This window comes from Scomber scombrus, chromosome 19, assembly GCF_963691925.1.
Source record: "Scomber scombrus chromosome 19, fScoSco1.1, whole genome shotgun sequence".
Lineage (NCBI taxonomy): Eukaryota > Metazoa > Chordata > Actinopteri > Scombriformes > Scombridae > Scomber > Scomber scombrus.
This window is the reverse complement of record NC_084988.1, coordinates 19,420,861-19,437,898: the sequence shown is the minus strand read 5'-3', so window position 1 is coordinate 19,437,898 and position 17,038 is coordinate 19,420,861. Positions and strand designations below refer to the sequence as shown.

At 42.7% G+C, this 17,038-nt stretch overlaps 1 protein-coding gene across 2 annotated transcripts in view; it reads right to left on the bottom strand.

Moving 5' to 3' along the window:
* ldlrap1b (low density lipoprotein receptor adaptor protein 1b) overlaps nt 1-15,323 on the bottom strand; it is a 31,189-nt gene extending 15,866 nt beyond the window's left edge. For both annotated transcript variants that reach the window (XM_062440331.1, XM_062440332.1), the window contains exon 1: nt 15,124-15,323. In XM_062440331.1, the coding sequence (XP_062296315.1) occupies nt 15,124-15,208 (85 nt within the window). In that variant the 5' untranslated portion in view covers nt 15,209-15,323. The remainder of the gene's footprint in view (nt 1-15,123) is intronic.
* Between the last annotated feature and the right edge of the window lie 1,715 nt (nt 15,324-17,038).

The following is a 17,038-nucleotide window of genomic DNA, read 5'->3' as shown; positions in this document are numbered from 1 at the left end:
TCTAGGTTTTAAATCTTGCTCATCTGTGCAGCTGTTCTGTACTTCCCTGCATAGGGTCAGTAAGTTTCCTCTTATCATATCATACACATCACTAAACTGTCCCCGTTTCCTGTTTCCACTTGTGGGTTATGAAAACATTTAGTGACCTCGACATTGACTATTTTCCTCACTCTATGTTGTAATCAAACATAAATGCCATAAAACCAAAGTGAATAGAATTAAAAGTTTGAAAACTCGCCAGGAATCCGATAATCCTGCACTTAGGTCATTCATAAAAATTCATATCCTCCAGCATACGACACAATAACATCCAGTACACATTACACTTTGTTTTTAGAATTTAACAGAGTCTGCATTTTTTCTTTTCCTTTTTGTCAGGGGGATTGCTGGGTGAGCTGCTTTATATTATATCACTGTGAGGATAGCCAGAGGGTGCCTGGTCACAGGACTGCGCCGCAGAGACGCAGCCTCAAAGAGCAGCGGAGCAGAGAAAAGAACAACTTGTGTGAACCGGCAGGCTTCTTAATAGCACTAAATCGTTGAGTTGCGTGTTGGAATTAAAGCTGTGAGCTGTGATGAAAGGGGCCCTTGCACATTGCATGCAACAGAGGAAGCGGCAGCCGTGGTATCGCTACTAGAGGTCTACAGCTCTTAATTTTCAGGTTTAAGAGACAGTGTGCAAACATTATTTCCTGTGTGCATGTGTTGCTGGAGATGACATGATGAAAGTTGTTTACACATTTGATGAACTATGTGTCACTTAGTAATGCTATGAGCAATAGTGAAACCCATGTAATGATGCAACAATACATTTAACAACTGGCATGGATATACATTTACATGACTATAGGACATTGCATGTAGGAGATAACTATCACCTCTTATGTCCACTATGTGGTGCTAGAAAACATGCTACATGTACATTATGTTGCTGTATATCATCTGTAGATTGATCTGAATTCAATGTAAAACTGGATGATGTTTGTCACACACACATATCTATGACTCTATATGAGCATGTAGACAATGGACAATGTGAAGTCAAGTTACAACGGCCTCCTCTTGCACAGCCAAACATGCAAATGTTCTGCATCGCCATGGCAACACCGTTCCATGAAAACTCAAGAGCTCCACAATATAATGTTGTGAAGGTCTTCAGATTTCCTTCCACCAAATCTGAGATGGATCTGGTTAACCTGCTCTGCATGAGATCGCATTGAGCTGTAACTATCACGTCACTTCCTGTGAGCCTCCTAGCCGGTTGGAGACACGCAACCATGGTAACTGGTGCCGACCATGAATTCTGAACTAATTTGAAAAATATATTTAGCCAAGGGAAGTGATACCTTACTTGAATTGAAGTGTTATTGACGTAACACCAGAGATGCCTTGTTGTTGTTGTCATTGTCACTGTTGCATTGCATTGTGGGATATTTATGCTGGCGTTATGTCCAGTGCTTCAATACTGTAATATTTCCTCAGAAACAGTATGCGCTTCATGTACTATTGGTTTCATACTAAGGTTTTGGACATACTAATAAAATCTCACACACTGTTTCAGCTTACTAAATAGCATGTTAAGGAGTTTCGGATGCAGCTAATGACTCAATATTGACATGTAGATGTGTTCAGGACTCTTATCAGCATGGGTAATTTGGGGTCGATTGGACATGTACATTCTGGTTACAACTTCCCATATCAAGGTGAAACAAATAATAAAATAAATTATGCTGACAATCGATACTAGTTCTTCAATCAATCGGCAGCTTTCAGACGACGGTGACCAAACTTAATTAGGAACCAGCTGCAAATCTCTTTTTTTCCATGAAGCCAAAGCAGCAACAACATTTCATAAAGGAATTTCACATCATCAGCACTCCCACATTTGTTTCAACAATAAAAAAATGCTAACTTCTCTAAGAAGCTCATAAAAGCTTTATGGACATGCTACTATGTGGTGAGAGAGAGAGTGAGGGCAGAGGGATCCATTTGTCTCCTAAAAGGCCCATCAGAAATCATCATCAATATCACCCCTCCTCCCTCCTGGGTGGTCTTAATGGCACCCAGGATCTTCAGTGTGCTCTAACTAGAAGTGATGTTGTCTAAGGAGATGTGCAGCCAGTTACAAATGGTAAAAGACTTATCGCACATGCTCTCCAACACTATCAAAATGCAGGAATTAACAAATATACTAGAGATGGAAACGATTACTCGTTTGACAAATAAAAAAGGTCAAAGTGACAATTAGCCAGTACAAACAAAACATTTTAAATCTGTCAACCCAGACTCTGGGAAAGTGTGATGTATGGGTTTTTTTGTCTGATTTCTGATATTTCATTGACCAAACAAAGCAAGAAAATAATCTGCTCATTAATCTATGATGGATGTTCTGTGCTGGCACTTAAATAAAAGGTTTAAGTTCGTGAACACTATCTTTTGGCTTAAGAACCAATCATTAAGGACACATATACCACTTGGGGACAGCGGCAGACTCCAACCTATAATGTTAATTTCTTCTTCCGCCAAACCGAGTCAACCCTGAGTGCTTGTGGAGAATGATTTTAATGGTCTAAATACAGCCCTTACCAAAACCCATATTTAAGTAATGGGTGAGGCTGACAGTGAACACCCACTCTGAGGTCGAGGTCTTCGAGCTCCTAAGTGTGGGGAACAGATCGGGCTGTCGTCCTCTGCTGATCCTGTAGTTACATTAGTGCCTGGATAAGTAGCACCCTCACTGTAATAGAATCTGTGGTGAGGAATCACCAGATGCTATTCGTGACCTAAATCAACTTACCATGTGGTCCATGTGGACTATAAATGTCCATTCTGAGGTGTAACCACTTAGAAAGTTTGCAGACAGTTACACGAATGTGATGAGGAACAATGCGGTTATCAGCTACTGTGACACTTCTAACCTTTAGTGCGTGATTGTGTTCACAAAAGCAACAGTGGATGCTCATTCTGGAGATTTGAAATGTTTACAAAAGGCAACGCCGCTGACAGGTCTGCTGCACTGAATTTTAAAAATCTGTCAGATGTGCTTTGATGACGCTCTGAGTGATTCAAGGCTTAGAAGAGATGTCATTCACATAATACATGTAGCAACAGCAGCCGCTTGTGTTGGTCCAGCAGTGATATTAGAAGCCAGACCCCGTGATACAACTGCCCATACTAATGCTTGCTTGCTTGGGGTCTCTGGGGATGTGTTGCAGTTCAACCTGACTGCAGGGTTTTAGGAACCCATCCCAAGAGACACTAAAAAGGAGGTTACTGAGAGACTGGACTACACACATGATGAAAAATATTTAGTCCAGCCTGAAAACAGAATGCACAGATGAATATTCAAGCAGAGAGAAAAAAAGAAAAAAGAAAAAAGAAAAAAGAAAAAAACACTCCACGGCCTCGCAGTAGTAGCAGATTTCTTTAAAAAATGAAGAAGAAAAAAAAAAACAGAAACCACCACGTTGGCGGTTCAGACGAGCAACTCATGAACCACATCTATTTTTAGACTTGGCGCATATACCCTGTTTTGTATAGACTAATAATCCATTTTCATAACGGTCACATTTGCATTCATACAACCAAGCAACCAACCCCCCCACCACTGGCACCACCACCAGCCCCCCCTCCGTGGCAGCTCTGTGCAGCTGGGGTGCTGATTAGAGCGAACTTCAAAGGCTCCTCGGCTACGCTGGAGCGCTGGCTGGTCAGTGAGTGCTGCTCGCCTGGGTGGCGCTGCCTGTAAATAAGCCAGAGAGAGCAGGCAATGGAGCACTGATGTTTGCTGAGTGCAAGAGGATAGGAAGGGGGAGGAGTAGGGGGCAGGTAGAGGGATGCAGCTGCTGCCAACATCAGTAACCAAAAACACTGTGGTTGTTTAATTAGCCAATCATCTTCAAAGAATAGTGTGGGATAATGAAGCAGCGGGGTTCAGTTGGTCTTGTTCTGGCTCCTGCTCTGCAAGTCTTTGCAAGGCCCGGGTGCCTGAACGCTGATGCTCTGGAAAAACTTTTTATAGCTCTCACTTTACTCTGGCTCACATGAACCGTCATATAAATATCGACTGCGCTACAACGAGAGAGGCTCATGCCAGAGGAGGGGAATTTTGTAGAGGAAGAGTTGCAGAAGTAAAAAACAGAGGCGAAACAAATGGATGCTGGTTGACTGCCAAATGATTTGGGGAAATAATCACTCCCAGCATCTGTCAACCTTGGGTCAACTCCCAGATAAGGCTCGATAGGGGGTCTTCTAAATAAAGCATTCATTATAGTGATGTGCTCTATTTGAAGGGTGATAATTCCCTTAAATCTGTTACAGGGCAAAACATACTTCTCTTTGGGTAACCTTTGACATTTAAGAACATTCATGAAAATATATTCATGTGCAATATTCACACAGCTGGAGGACTTAAAGACGATGACTTCATGAGATACACTAAGCCTTTCTCGATCATTGTTCTTGTTTGTACAACTATGTGAAACTTCATCAGTCACAGCCTAAGAAACTGTTCCACAGAGTATAGTACGGTCCAAATGACCCCAAGTGTTCCTGCTCCACCCGTGTTGTGGAGGAGGTTCTGGGAGTCTGAACTTGGGTGTGATGGTGGAGAATCTGAGAATCATAAATGTTTTCAGTTTTGTCCCACAGCTGTTATTCTGTCCACAAAATTAAGTTATGATATCCTTTCTGAGGGAGAAGTTACACATTTATACATCTATTCATTTATTTTATGTTAGCAATTTCGCAAAAAAGTTTACTACTTCAACATAAAAATATATTAAGAGGTCTTAAACAGGAAATCAATTTTTTTTTTAAATGTTAAATTAGTTTAGTTTAAGGCCCATAAGTTTTATTGGACAATTATGTTTTTGATTTTATTTGAGATTGTTTACAGTTACGTTGAATGTGACTGGAGCCAGGCTGAGCTGGTGATGTCAGCAGTAACGTTGCTATGCCAAGTGAAAACAGAGTGTACTACTTCCTCCCCTCCCAAAGTTCAACATGCCAAGTCTTTTAACTCCAAAGCATACGAGTCCAAACTTGGCTTACTTCTGTACTGAGTGAGGGCTGAAGCCTACAGTTGCTCAAATCACAAGACTAATAATTTGACCCGGTGGAGAAAAGGTCTCACTTTATTTGTACTGCCCAATATTACATACAGGGTCTCCATGGGATTCCTGACCCTGCCCATGCTCTGAGGACAGGCTCCACAAAATCTTAACACAATGGGAAAAACTAGAGAGAGAGGAAATGGTAACTGAACAACATTTTTTATTGCTCCTAAAATTGTTTTATATCATCACCCACTCTTAGAATAAGTCATTATAGGAAGTCTGCAACTTTCAGGAACTATTTTTTTTTTCTCACACTCTTCAGAAAAAAACGGTTTTAACCTTTTGTCTGGTTTTGAAATGATGTTGTGCAAGTACAACAAGTAACTATCTATAATTACACATTACAACATGTGATGCTTAGTATGCGCCGGTATAACGGTTAGTGTCGCAGTTTGCCGTACTTAAAAACCTCCAACAAAAACAAAACCCCGTTGGCAGCCGCTCACTGAAGCGTAATCGGCCTGTAATCACACAGCCAGTGTCGAGTCCACTCTATCAGTCACATGGAAACGTCCTCCCATCCCCTGTGTCTCCTCCTGCTTCAGACAAGTCTCAACACTGTGCAAGATGGGGAACAAAGAAAATACAAGCTGATACTTCCTCACTCTGCAGTTCACCTCATCTGAACTGGTACAAGCCTACAAATCTAAAAGCTCTATATCGCTCTATATGTAGGCCTGACTTCAGGATTGCATGTTCCTGTAAATGAGTCACTAAAAAAAAAGGCTTCTGCACAAAACAATGTGTGAAAACTAAGCGTATTTTAAAACACAAATCAAGTTCCAAAAAACATGTGGTCTGTGTGTCAGAACATTGCTATTTCATGAGCATTTCAAAGTGAAAAGAAACTGTCGAAAACTGTAAGAATTATTCAAGGCTGGGCGTACACTGGGGCTGCAGAGGATCACAAAACTCAGAGCTTCAGATCATATCGCAGTCTTGAGTCACGGCTCGGATCATTTATGGATCAAAAAACAAAAGTGGGGGAAGGGAAAGAAATATAACTTTCCATTTTATTGTGTAAAACACTTAGGGGAACATTTGCAGTCTTGTCCAATGTTTAAATACAATCTTAAAATATATGAAATATTCAATGCTCGGTTGTTACACATTTTTGCTCTAGTAGATACTACAATCTGCTGATAAATGCTGTTAACTACACTAAAACTTTATTCATTTTTCATTCATTCTTATTCATATTCATTTTTATTTTAAATAAGTGTACTGCAGATTTACCTCAGCAAAAGAAACAGTGCAGACAATAATATTACTGTTAAATACATGTTCATTTCAAATTCAGCAGATTTGTGTCTCACTTGTTATTATTATTCAATTGTTGCATTTTATCAGATGCAAGAACAAACTAACAAAAATACCTGTATATGTTGACCACTACTCAGGAATTATAATAAAAGGGATTTGGGGTATGAGAAAGGGTGGAGTACTGAGGGGTGGTGGCGGGTATTTCAGTCAAAGCCACAAAGAGGAAATGAAACAGGTGATTTGGACAAGGGAGGGTCAGAGAGGATCGCTATCACGGCCCCTGTCAACAGCCAGTGACAGTGACAGTAATGAGGAGAGAAAATCTGCTCCTCCTGGCCTTAACGGAAGACAACAGACAGACAGATGGAGGGATGGATGGATAAAGGGAGGGAGAAAAGATGAACAGAGGCATGGAGACATTCATAAATGAAGACCAAGCAGATAAAAAGAGGGAAATAGGAAGTGAGGTGATGCAAATGAAGGCAGCTAGTCAAAATTCACATACCCTTCCCTTCACACAAACAAAAGTAATGGACAATTAAGGGGATGCAACAGTTTAATCACCGTGGAAACAGCAGGAGAGCGGCGCTGTGCTGTGAGTGCAGGCTAAATAATGTAGTTAATACTCTGGGGCTGGCAGAGAGGCAGAGTGGGAGAGACACACGCAGCGATAGGGGCATAAAAGAAACACAAATCACCATTGTGGCATCCTGACAACTTAGTCGTTTTATCAGTGCGATCTGGTTTGCTTTCCGACGAACATTAACAGCGTTTCTCTGCTGGAAAATGGATAAAAATGTTTCCCGCAATACAATATATGATAGACCAGCAGATGAGGATGAATTGAGGATGAATATGCCCACTTTTCCTTTTCCTCTCTGTCAGTGACACCAATTTATCAGTGACAGAGCTGACCAGGTGACACACCTACTGCCACTTTACACTATGATGAATCATTACATCCAACAGCAGGAGTTTCTGTTGGTATTGACATCATCCTGTGAGCGATACCAGATCAAGCAGTTAGATATTCTACCCGGTCTGTCATGAATGATTATTTTGGGATAGTAGGGGTGGAGATGAAGGGGGGCTAAGCAGCAAAGAAGTGACCCAGCCTGTTTTAAACTACATGGTATCAGCTCGACTTGGCTCACTTTACTGGATTTGGGATGACCTTCATTGATCAGCTGCTTAAATTGGTGTAAAGCTTAATTCATAAAACAAGCAAGTACTGTCATATTGATTTTAGGACCAGAGGGGGACATTTCTCTTTGTCTGATAACAACAGTTAGTCTTTGTTGTCAGCTTCCAAACTCATTTTAAGAAAAGACGAGTGGAAAAGGAGAGAGTGCGAGCGAGAGACAGAGAGAGAGACAGTGCTACAGTGGTAGAGTGAGGAGAGAATAGGGAGAAAGTGAGGAATAAAACATTATTTTCTGATGGTTTGAAGGCAGTTCTGAAACACAAATAAATAAGTAAACACTCAGCAGATGATTTATTGTGGAGACAGACGCTCTCCTCTGTGTGTGTGAATGTTGTGTTACAAACAAAGCTGTGAATTATTTTAGCTGAGGGGAGCAAGCAAGAGAGAGGGAGAAAGAGAGAGAGATAGCACAGCGGGTTTTGAGCGAGAACAGGACGCTGTGGTAGAGTGAGGTATCAGTGAGTGATAGATATAAATCAGAGGTCTATAGTGTCTCACATCACATCACCTTTTATTATCTGTTCAATAGAGGAAAACCCTAACCTAAAAAACAGGCACGTGAAGTCGAGTAGAGCCGGTAGCCAAAAACAGTGTTTACAAAACACAAATAAAGACTTCCAGGTCGCAGCACTCCACGAGTCGAGCCAGCTATATCAACAGTTTCTCCCTTTTGTTGAGATTTATTATTTATATTATATATATTTATATTGATTTATTTAAAAAAGGAGCCTCTGAGGACTGAGAGCTCTCCGCATGTGGTGTCGCATTGACTTAAGTAAATGAGTGAGGGGAGAGAATCCCGGCGCATTCATCTGGATCTCAAACTGTGAATGACTCATTGTTTTCAGTCTGGCTGGACGCACTCCTGCCCACCTGTGCGCCTTCTCCTCAACAAGATGGGGAAATGAATACATGTCAGCTGGGGCTTCTGTTGCCGAAATGAAGCGAGTCGAATAACAGCCTCTGAATTCTTGAGGAGAAGCTGTAATGTCTGACTCACTTCCACGTGGTAAGCTCAGCTATATGTTTGTGTTTACATGTGCAAATCACGGCCCGCTGAGACCGACCACAAATCAGAAGAAGTGTCTTAAGAGGTCAGCGGCAGGCAAATACTATGATGACACAGCTCAAACTGCAGGCAATTATCTAAAGCAACATTTGCTTCTGTGTTTAAAGCTATTTAAAGGCTGGAGTCGACCTCGGCCTGCGGGTGAGGTGACCTCCTCTTATCTCACAACAACAAGACACATGCAGGAAAAAAAGAAAAAAAAAAGACCTAATCCAGCATTATTAGATTCCAATCAGGACACTTTGGGCTCATTTAGAAAGTGCTGACTCAGATGAGGAAAGATGCCCAGAGGGATACACGCAGCATGAAGCCTTGGACAACCTCTAACTAAACCACAGAAAAAGTGAAGTGCTACATCTCTACTGCAGACTCTCTTTTAGTGGTTAAGTCTCATTCTAGCCACGTGATCGGTAACACGTTCTGCTGAGGCTGTCGGTTCCAGTGCAGGTCGGAGACAAGTGCAGACATCGCCCCTAACGCCTAATGGGAGAAGGCTGAGATGGAGCATTGTTACAAAGGAGAGAAAGTGTGCTACTACACATGGGGCGACTGTCACTGTCCCGGCCCCTCGTACAAAGACTAATCCAGTACTATTGTTCCTGCTCCTGACCTCAGCGCTCCTGTGGACCAGATACAGGAAATGTTTTACATATTTATCAGAGACCCGGGTCAATGTCTCTAAATAACAGCGTTAGGTACAAATGACCGCAGAGACAGGCGAGTAAAAAAGGAACAATCGATACAAAGTAAGTAAGATGAACAGTCAGTGGAGATCCATTATGTCCTCGCGGCCTCTGTCCTTCTTTCTTTGTCCTAGCAGAGTGCTCCTCTAGTTTCATCTTCTGTATCAGCAGGATTAAAATAGGCCTATTTTTACATATCCGTGTTGGAGCGTTCCCAAAGATACAGGGGGAAGTGTTGCATGACCGTTTTTTAATTTGATGACCATTCAAAACAATTCCAATAGGGTAAAGGAAAGGGATTTGCGGAGGATAAAAAAAGAGTCTTATAGTCGTCTAAGTCCTAATATCCGGACACGTGTCTTTCAGTATCGGATGAATCCGTTCAAAAAGGAGGAAAGTGAGGAGAGAGAGAGATGAGAGAAATGAGTGATCATGCCAGTCGGGGATTACGGCTGATGACCAGCTGAGGCCACAATGTACTCGCAAAAAGAATCAGGGTTATGAAACTGATCCTTAAAGCGCTCTGAGGGCAGCCGCACTAGAGAGGAGATGCTCGGATCTACTGCGGCTCAGATGAGACAATAAGGATGCTGTTTTTTATGCAGCAGGCCGGTTGCATCTTCGAGTACATAAACATGTGAATAATTCAAAATATTATGTTGCTGTGCACTGGGGAGCAGTGTTAAATACACCAATATAGGGGCCTTCACAAGTCTAAATCTGTGGAAAACCTACCAAAAGAGAACCCGTTGGAAAGGATTCAGAGGACAGGTCTAAGGATAATTAGACCCGATCTAAAACATTGCTGACTCGAATAATAGACAGAGAACAAAAACTGGCACCAATAAATTAAAAGCAGTCAAAAAACCTAAAAACATTTATTCTTCTGGATTGATGATGAACTGATCGTAGCTGGTAGCATATCTGCCTGGATCCACCTGGGTATTGGACATGTTGACAGGCAGACAAGCTGACCTGAGACCTGTGTGGCAACAGATCAAAATCTGGATCCAATTACTCTGAGTTTAATTTGAAATCCGGTCCTGGGTCGGATCTCGTTATACTGAAACCAAAGATGACCCCTTAAGACCCTCTGTCGTTTGCTTCAGTCGCATTCTGCCCCCGAGGGCTGATTCATATTCCTCTTCTTCAACCCGTCAAGAGTTTGACACACAGGATCACAGATTTAAAGCTGAAATATCAGCTCCGTTGTACATATCCAGAAAGAGCTTGTCTCTGCATCTCAACTCAAATATGTTTATGTGCTTCTTGGCAGAGACCGGTTTCAACCTGCGATTGTAACAGCGGTGGTATAAACTAACAATAAAGAGAGAGAGAGGGACGGGTCAATGACATGTTAGAGGAATCTTCCGTGACGACAAACAACCTGCCTCGCATTCCTGGATTCCTTCGTATACAAAAGGTGAGTTTAGGGTAAAGGGGCGTGCCATGTGAGGTTTCAGAAGATTTCACAGACGCTGGCAGAGCACAACGGGGGATTTTCTCCAAGCTATAGCTGTGGGGATATTGGAACCTTAAAAAAAGAAAAAAGAAAAGAAGAAAAACTATTCTTTTGTTGCATCTTCTTTCACACAGTCACAATGCGATTATGTGTTTTTGAGTCACATGAAGCTCTACAGTCTTTCCTGACTTTCACCCTCGCTAAAGTGGAGGGAGAGGAAGGACAGGTTGCTTATCAGCTACCTGAGTATCTGGCCAAACACCCCCATCCTCCACCCTCCACCCCCAAAGACGTCGCTCAACCCCCACAGCTTGACTGACAGGTTGGATGCTTCCTCTCCTGCTGCGGGTGCCCAATAAAAGCCTGCAGGACAATGTTCTTGGCTCGCCTACAGTTGTACCTGTCAAATGATTAGCTCAGTTACTTTAAAGCAGATTAAAACTAAAAAGGAGTTGTAATTGCTGGCGAGAAGAGAACCACGTAACAGTTTCCAGGCATCTAAATATACTTAACTGGGATTTGTAGGCGTTCTCCTCGCTGTAAAAAAGGTCTGTCGCCGTCCTGCTGACAATGAGGCTGCAGGACTGTGACTTAACATGCGGACCATATGTCTAGACATATGGGAGAAGGAGATTACATTAATTATTTCTTACCAGGAAGGTGAACTGGTTAGTCACAGTGCTTCTGACCCAGACTTCCTCACTCAAAAACAGACCATAAAATGACTCATTTCCTTACTTAAAGACAATTATCATGTAACAAACTAATATGAGAACTATTTTTCTACACATACAACAGGACCTGCATTTCTATAATTTAGCTTCTGCCATAAATGTGTGCGTTTTTAATATTATAATACCTCGTGGGGATAATTGGAGGAAATTATGTTTGCTCTGATGTCATGACATGAGAGCAGATGTATATTTCTAATCACGGTCGATATAACAGATGCAAACAGATTCCACTTCTGCACACAGTTCACCGTAATGATAATTGTGGTGTTCAAAGTATCGTATTTTTCCTGCTGCGTCAGCTAAAGCTACAGAAAGTCAAACATCTATTTCCCCCCGCGGGATTAAAAACAGTGACAAAGCATGATTGTGCAGCCCGATCTGCACGCTCACATGTGGCAACACACACACAGACAAAAGCGGCTTATGCATTACACACACACACACACACACAAGTTCAGATATTCTCTCTTAATCTCAGATATGCACACACACTACAAGATTGGAAAATAATGGTGCATCACACACACACAGATTATCACCGCCTCACGTGATTGCATGGGGAAGCATATGTAAACAACACCGACAAAAACAAAGTCTTTCCTCCACATCAGCTGTCCAACAACTCCAGCTTGTTGTTGTTTCTATGCAGTCAACCTTTCAAAAACCGTCTCATTCACTTCCTCTCATTCACTCATTTCTTTATTTGGCTGTTTGTGATCACGGTAACAAAAGTAGTGACGTAAACATCCAGATTTTAAAACCTAAATATCAAAACACAGCCTAGCCGACTCTGATGAGTCTGCGAGCAGTTCTGGAGGTTTAAGACGACCTATAAACCCGGGGTCATAAACACCCCTCACATTACTAGATAATCTGGGCTGAACCAAGGTCCTAGAACAGATTTCTCCTCCAATTATCTGGTGGGTTGAACTGGAGATAAATCCCACCCCCAAAACTCCTCGGAGATACAGAAGACCCAACAGGACTATAAATCAGTCCGAGCTTTACAACATCATAAAGGAATCCTACAGGAAGCAATCTCCATTACAGCCTGGCCAGCCTTTTGAAGACTGTGTGTGTTGTGGGGGGGAAACAGCTCTGACCGGTCAGAGCAGGGCCAGAGGTGCAGGTGGAGGTGGAGACACGCTAACAGCTGTCTGCGTGGACAGTGAGGACCTGCTGTGTCTGTTGTTAATATTTAAGACATAGAAGTTGCATTATTTTAAAAAAACAAACAAAAAAACAGCCTCAACTTCTGTCACTGCAGCGATGTGAATAATGCGCAGCATGCAAATGAGCTGAACCATTTCCTGGAGATGTGTCAACAACATTGAGATGTTTAAGATCAAACTCATACCCCTTTCACATCTCCACCCTGATATTTAGCTGTCTCAAATATTCACAACCGCATAGAAGACAGCTCCTTGACCACGGACGTGGGAGGGAAGCCGTCTCTCTTCAAAGCAGACAGGGATTTTCTGCCACCCACACTTTTCAGATTGGCAAAGGCAGAAATGTGGGGCCTTGGTGACGTAAAAAGACAGTTGGGGTTACATACCATTTATCCCCCTCTGAAAATGGGAACTATTTGGATGTAATGAGAGGGCAGCGGAGTGAAAAAAGGTTTCGTCAGCTCAGCAGAATGCCAAAAAAAGCAACCGAGCCATTTAAAACCGTGCAGGAAATGACATAGCCGACACATTCATGCCCATGCAGAGGAACGAGCAGTCAGTTGCATTGCGTATTTGGCATGTTTAGATCATCAATAAGATAATAGGCGGTTAATTAAAAATGATACTGGAAGATGTCATGATACGAAACTGAGTGTAGGGTGAAAGGAATGCAGTGCTGATAGATGCCAAAGATGTGAATAGGCTGCTTTGACTAAGCCAAGCCCAAAACGCATGCAGGAGGGAGAGACATGTGGCAAGACTTTGCCTCAAATTATGGATCCGTCAGAAACGAAAAATACTGCTTTTGCTAAAAGACCCAAGAACGAATAAGGCACGTTATCAAAGAATTACAATGCACTACAAAAAAAGCAGAAACAAGTTGATTTCTATTTGTGATACTGCTGTTCACTAAAGTCTTCTCATAAACAGAGCTAAGCTTTCCATATAAATCAACAGATTGGGGGAAAAAAGGAGAAGACGATGAAACGTTAGTTGACCGCAAAACAGGAACCTCCAATTAATAAGTAATGTAGGTGAGAAATGATGCCATAGATGACTGTCTATCTGTGCCTGCAACACAAAGGCGAGGATGTTGACTGTGGAGTCATGTCAAAGCTCGCTTCCAGCCTCAGCTTTCCAGCATTAGCGATTAATTGGCCATTAGCCCTCTGTGACCGCTGCCTGGTCAGATGTGGACGAGCCCTGCTGATGGTGCATCGCTCCCCCTTTAGAGAGGAGTGGGCCAAAACAAAGCATCGACTGCACTGACTGGCACGTGTAACATCTTGCTGCCAACTGCTCTATTGTCTATGAAAGAAAAAAAGAAAAAAAAGAAGGAAAGGGGGGAGCTATGAGAGCGGGCAGGGGACATTCCCCCTTTTAGTGTGAGCAAACATAAACAGGGTCTCTGCAATGTGATCATGCCCGGTTGATGTTTGTACACATTTGTGGGATGCTGAGCAGCAGCTGAAGCCAGGAATCATGTGGGAAATCCCAAGCTAATCCTCAGGTGGCTCTCATGATGATTAAACCCCTAATTCTAGCTGAATAAAGACAACTCTATAAGAGATTTAAAGAGCCCACAACCCATACACATACTGCTAAGTGGAGTTTCGATACGTTTAACATGCACTGACAATAAATCCTCCATCTATCTATCTACCACTCCTTATATACAGCCACTCTTCTTTTTTTTCACAAAGTGTATCGCCTAGCAACAGTGCGTTGCTAGGATTGCACAGCCTTGCAGGGAAGACGACCACTCTTTTCTTTTTTGTTGGTATCATGTCTCTTCCCTCCTGTCTCTGCTGTCGCTCATGGGTCCACATCGCAGCATTTTTCCACCCCCCACCCGCCGCCTGCCTGAGCCTCTGTTGCCCATTTCAAAGCCACTGTCAGTCAGTCATTATGCTGGCAGAGTGACGTGGCAGACAACAACAGGATTTCCACACAAGACCTTCAAACTTTTTTTTTTTTTTTTGGCCGTGATACGCGTCCGCTTTGACTCTCAGTTTTGAGCGTGTTGGAGGGTAGGAGAAGCAGTCATGAGGGGTTGAACTCGCGGCGGTAGAGCCACAACAGGAGTCAGTTTACAAGCTGCTGGGCGCTGCTGTCACTTTCAGAGTCAAGTTCAAAAGCATAACAAAACACATTTCTGACTTTAATTAGTCGCTCTAGTGCTCTGCTATTATGTTTGAGTTGCTGGGCTTGTCAAACACCCCTCCCCTTCCCCGTGCCCCCTCACATACTGACAGCCACTTTGAGCCCACAACTGTAGCTACCGAGTTGTAAAGTGACGGTAAGAAACGGTAAACGCCGGTTGTAATGTTAGCTGCATGTCGACGCTAGCTTAGTTTAGCAAGAATAGCACTAGCTAGCGCGTCTGTGTTCAGGTATGGAGCATTTTTTGGATACTTACTTTTGTGTCTGCTCGAGCCCCACGACTGTTTGGCGATACTGGGGCTCCGTATAATCGCCCTTCCAGCGGATTTCAAAGCGTCCATATCGCAGTCCAAAAAGTGGGGCGAACACCCCGTCAAGCCTGTCCGCCTCTGTCGAAACACTTGGCTTGGTTTAAAGCAGCCCTCTCCCCTGCGAACTTTTTTCTGCTGGGTTTTTTCTCCCCTCCGCACGGTTAGCTTTCAATCGATGGTAGATTATCATGTTCGTCCCCCGTGGGCGGTGTTATGTATGTAAATGAGCCGGATAACGTGCGTGACGCCCGTTTGTGGAATCACGCGAGTGAGGTTGTTGCAGTGCTCGCATCCCGGGCGGTGCTGCTGCCTCTGCTGCTACTACTGCCTCTCTGCTGCTGTTCCTGTGAATACACGGTACAGTTTGACTACCACCCAATGTCTTTTGTGACAAATGATTTGGTAGTCATATCACGGTCTGCGCTTAGACCTCTCATGTTTAATTCAGCCACATGGTTTCTTCTTTGTTGAGCTCCTAAAAGCGTCTTCTGTTCAGAGGAAATGTCAGTAATGTCATGACCAGGAATAATAGGTTGGAGTGGGGAGTCTACTTCAATTCAGTTGACTCACCATTTCAGGTTGACATAAAGCGCCATAAAGCTACTATAAAATGATATTATTCATCAGAGTAAGATGTAACCTCTGAGCATATACTGTAAGTCTTTGTTGTTCATATTTGTTCACATTTTCCTCATATATTGACAAAATGAAAATACTTAACCCTAACCCTAATCCTAATCCTACTCCTACTCCCCTGTCTGATTTTCTTACATTAAATATAATAGCATTATTTCTGATCAAGTGCATCATATTGTGCTTTAGTGCTCTGGTGGCCAATGTCATAGCCTACAAGTGATCAGCTGGGGGGGGGGGGGGGGGGGGGGGGGTGCATGGACTTCTTCTTGGAAGAGGCAATTTATATCAGTGAGTCACAGTTCAAACAAACTGAAGGCCCAGTATGATGAACATCTGGAGGAGAGCCAACAGCAATTCATATCAAATTGGCATCTTCTGTGCATGATTAAAAATATATGACCATTTCAATTTCAAGCTCAGAATTACCATTCTTGACCTTTTTTTTATAGTCCTTCTTCTTGCAGAGAGTTGTCTTTTTGGATAATGCAAGGGAGCAGTGATTATACATAAAGTACCAAAATATCCACAAATAATGTTCTCCTGTCTTTGCTTGGGTGGATCCTTAATACCTCCAATGACCAAAAGATGCCCATAGAACAAACTGTAGTAGCTCTTGTCTTCTTTGATAATATCTTGATTTAGAGTGAAACGTTAGCAGGTAAAGTTCTTGTATAGCTGTGTATGGTGAGACAACAGCACACATTTAGTACTGAAAATCTTATCTAAAAAGATATTTTAGCTACTGTTTTTTAAACGATGCCAAGCCCATTTTCTATATTGAGTTTCACTGAGTTTGCATTGTCACAATGTGAATGAATCCCTCCAGAGTGACTGGCTTTCAAAAAATCTTGCCCTACCAGATTTCACAGGAGATGACAAGCTCAGACACAAGAGTGCAACAGGCTAAAACATCCCAGAGGACATATTAGGCAACACAATCACGCTCTATCTGCAATCTAGCAGTGACAAAGAACCAGCTACATCACACACACACACACACACACACACACACAAACACACACACACACGTACACGCACAAAAATAACAGATAAAAGGGAGAATTATCACCACATCAGTGTGGCATTGTAAACTAAATGATCCCTCTGTACACAGGCAGGTGCGCTCCTTTTAAATCACTGGCAGCCACAACCACGCTTCACTGAGAGGCTTAAGACAAAAGAGTGCACCCTGCTAGTAAATCTGCCAGTTTACTGGAGCGTGCA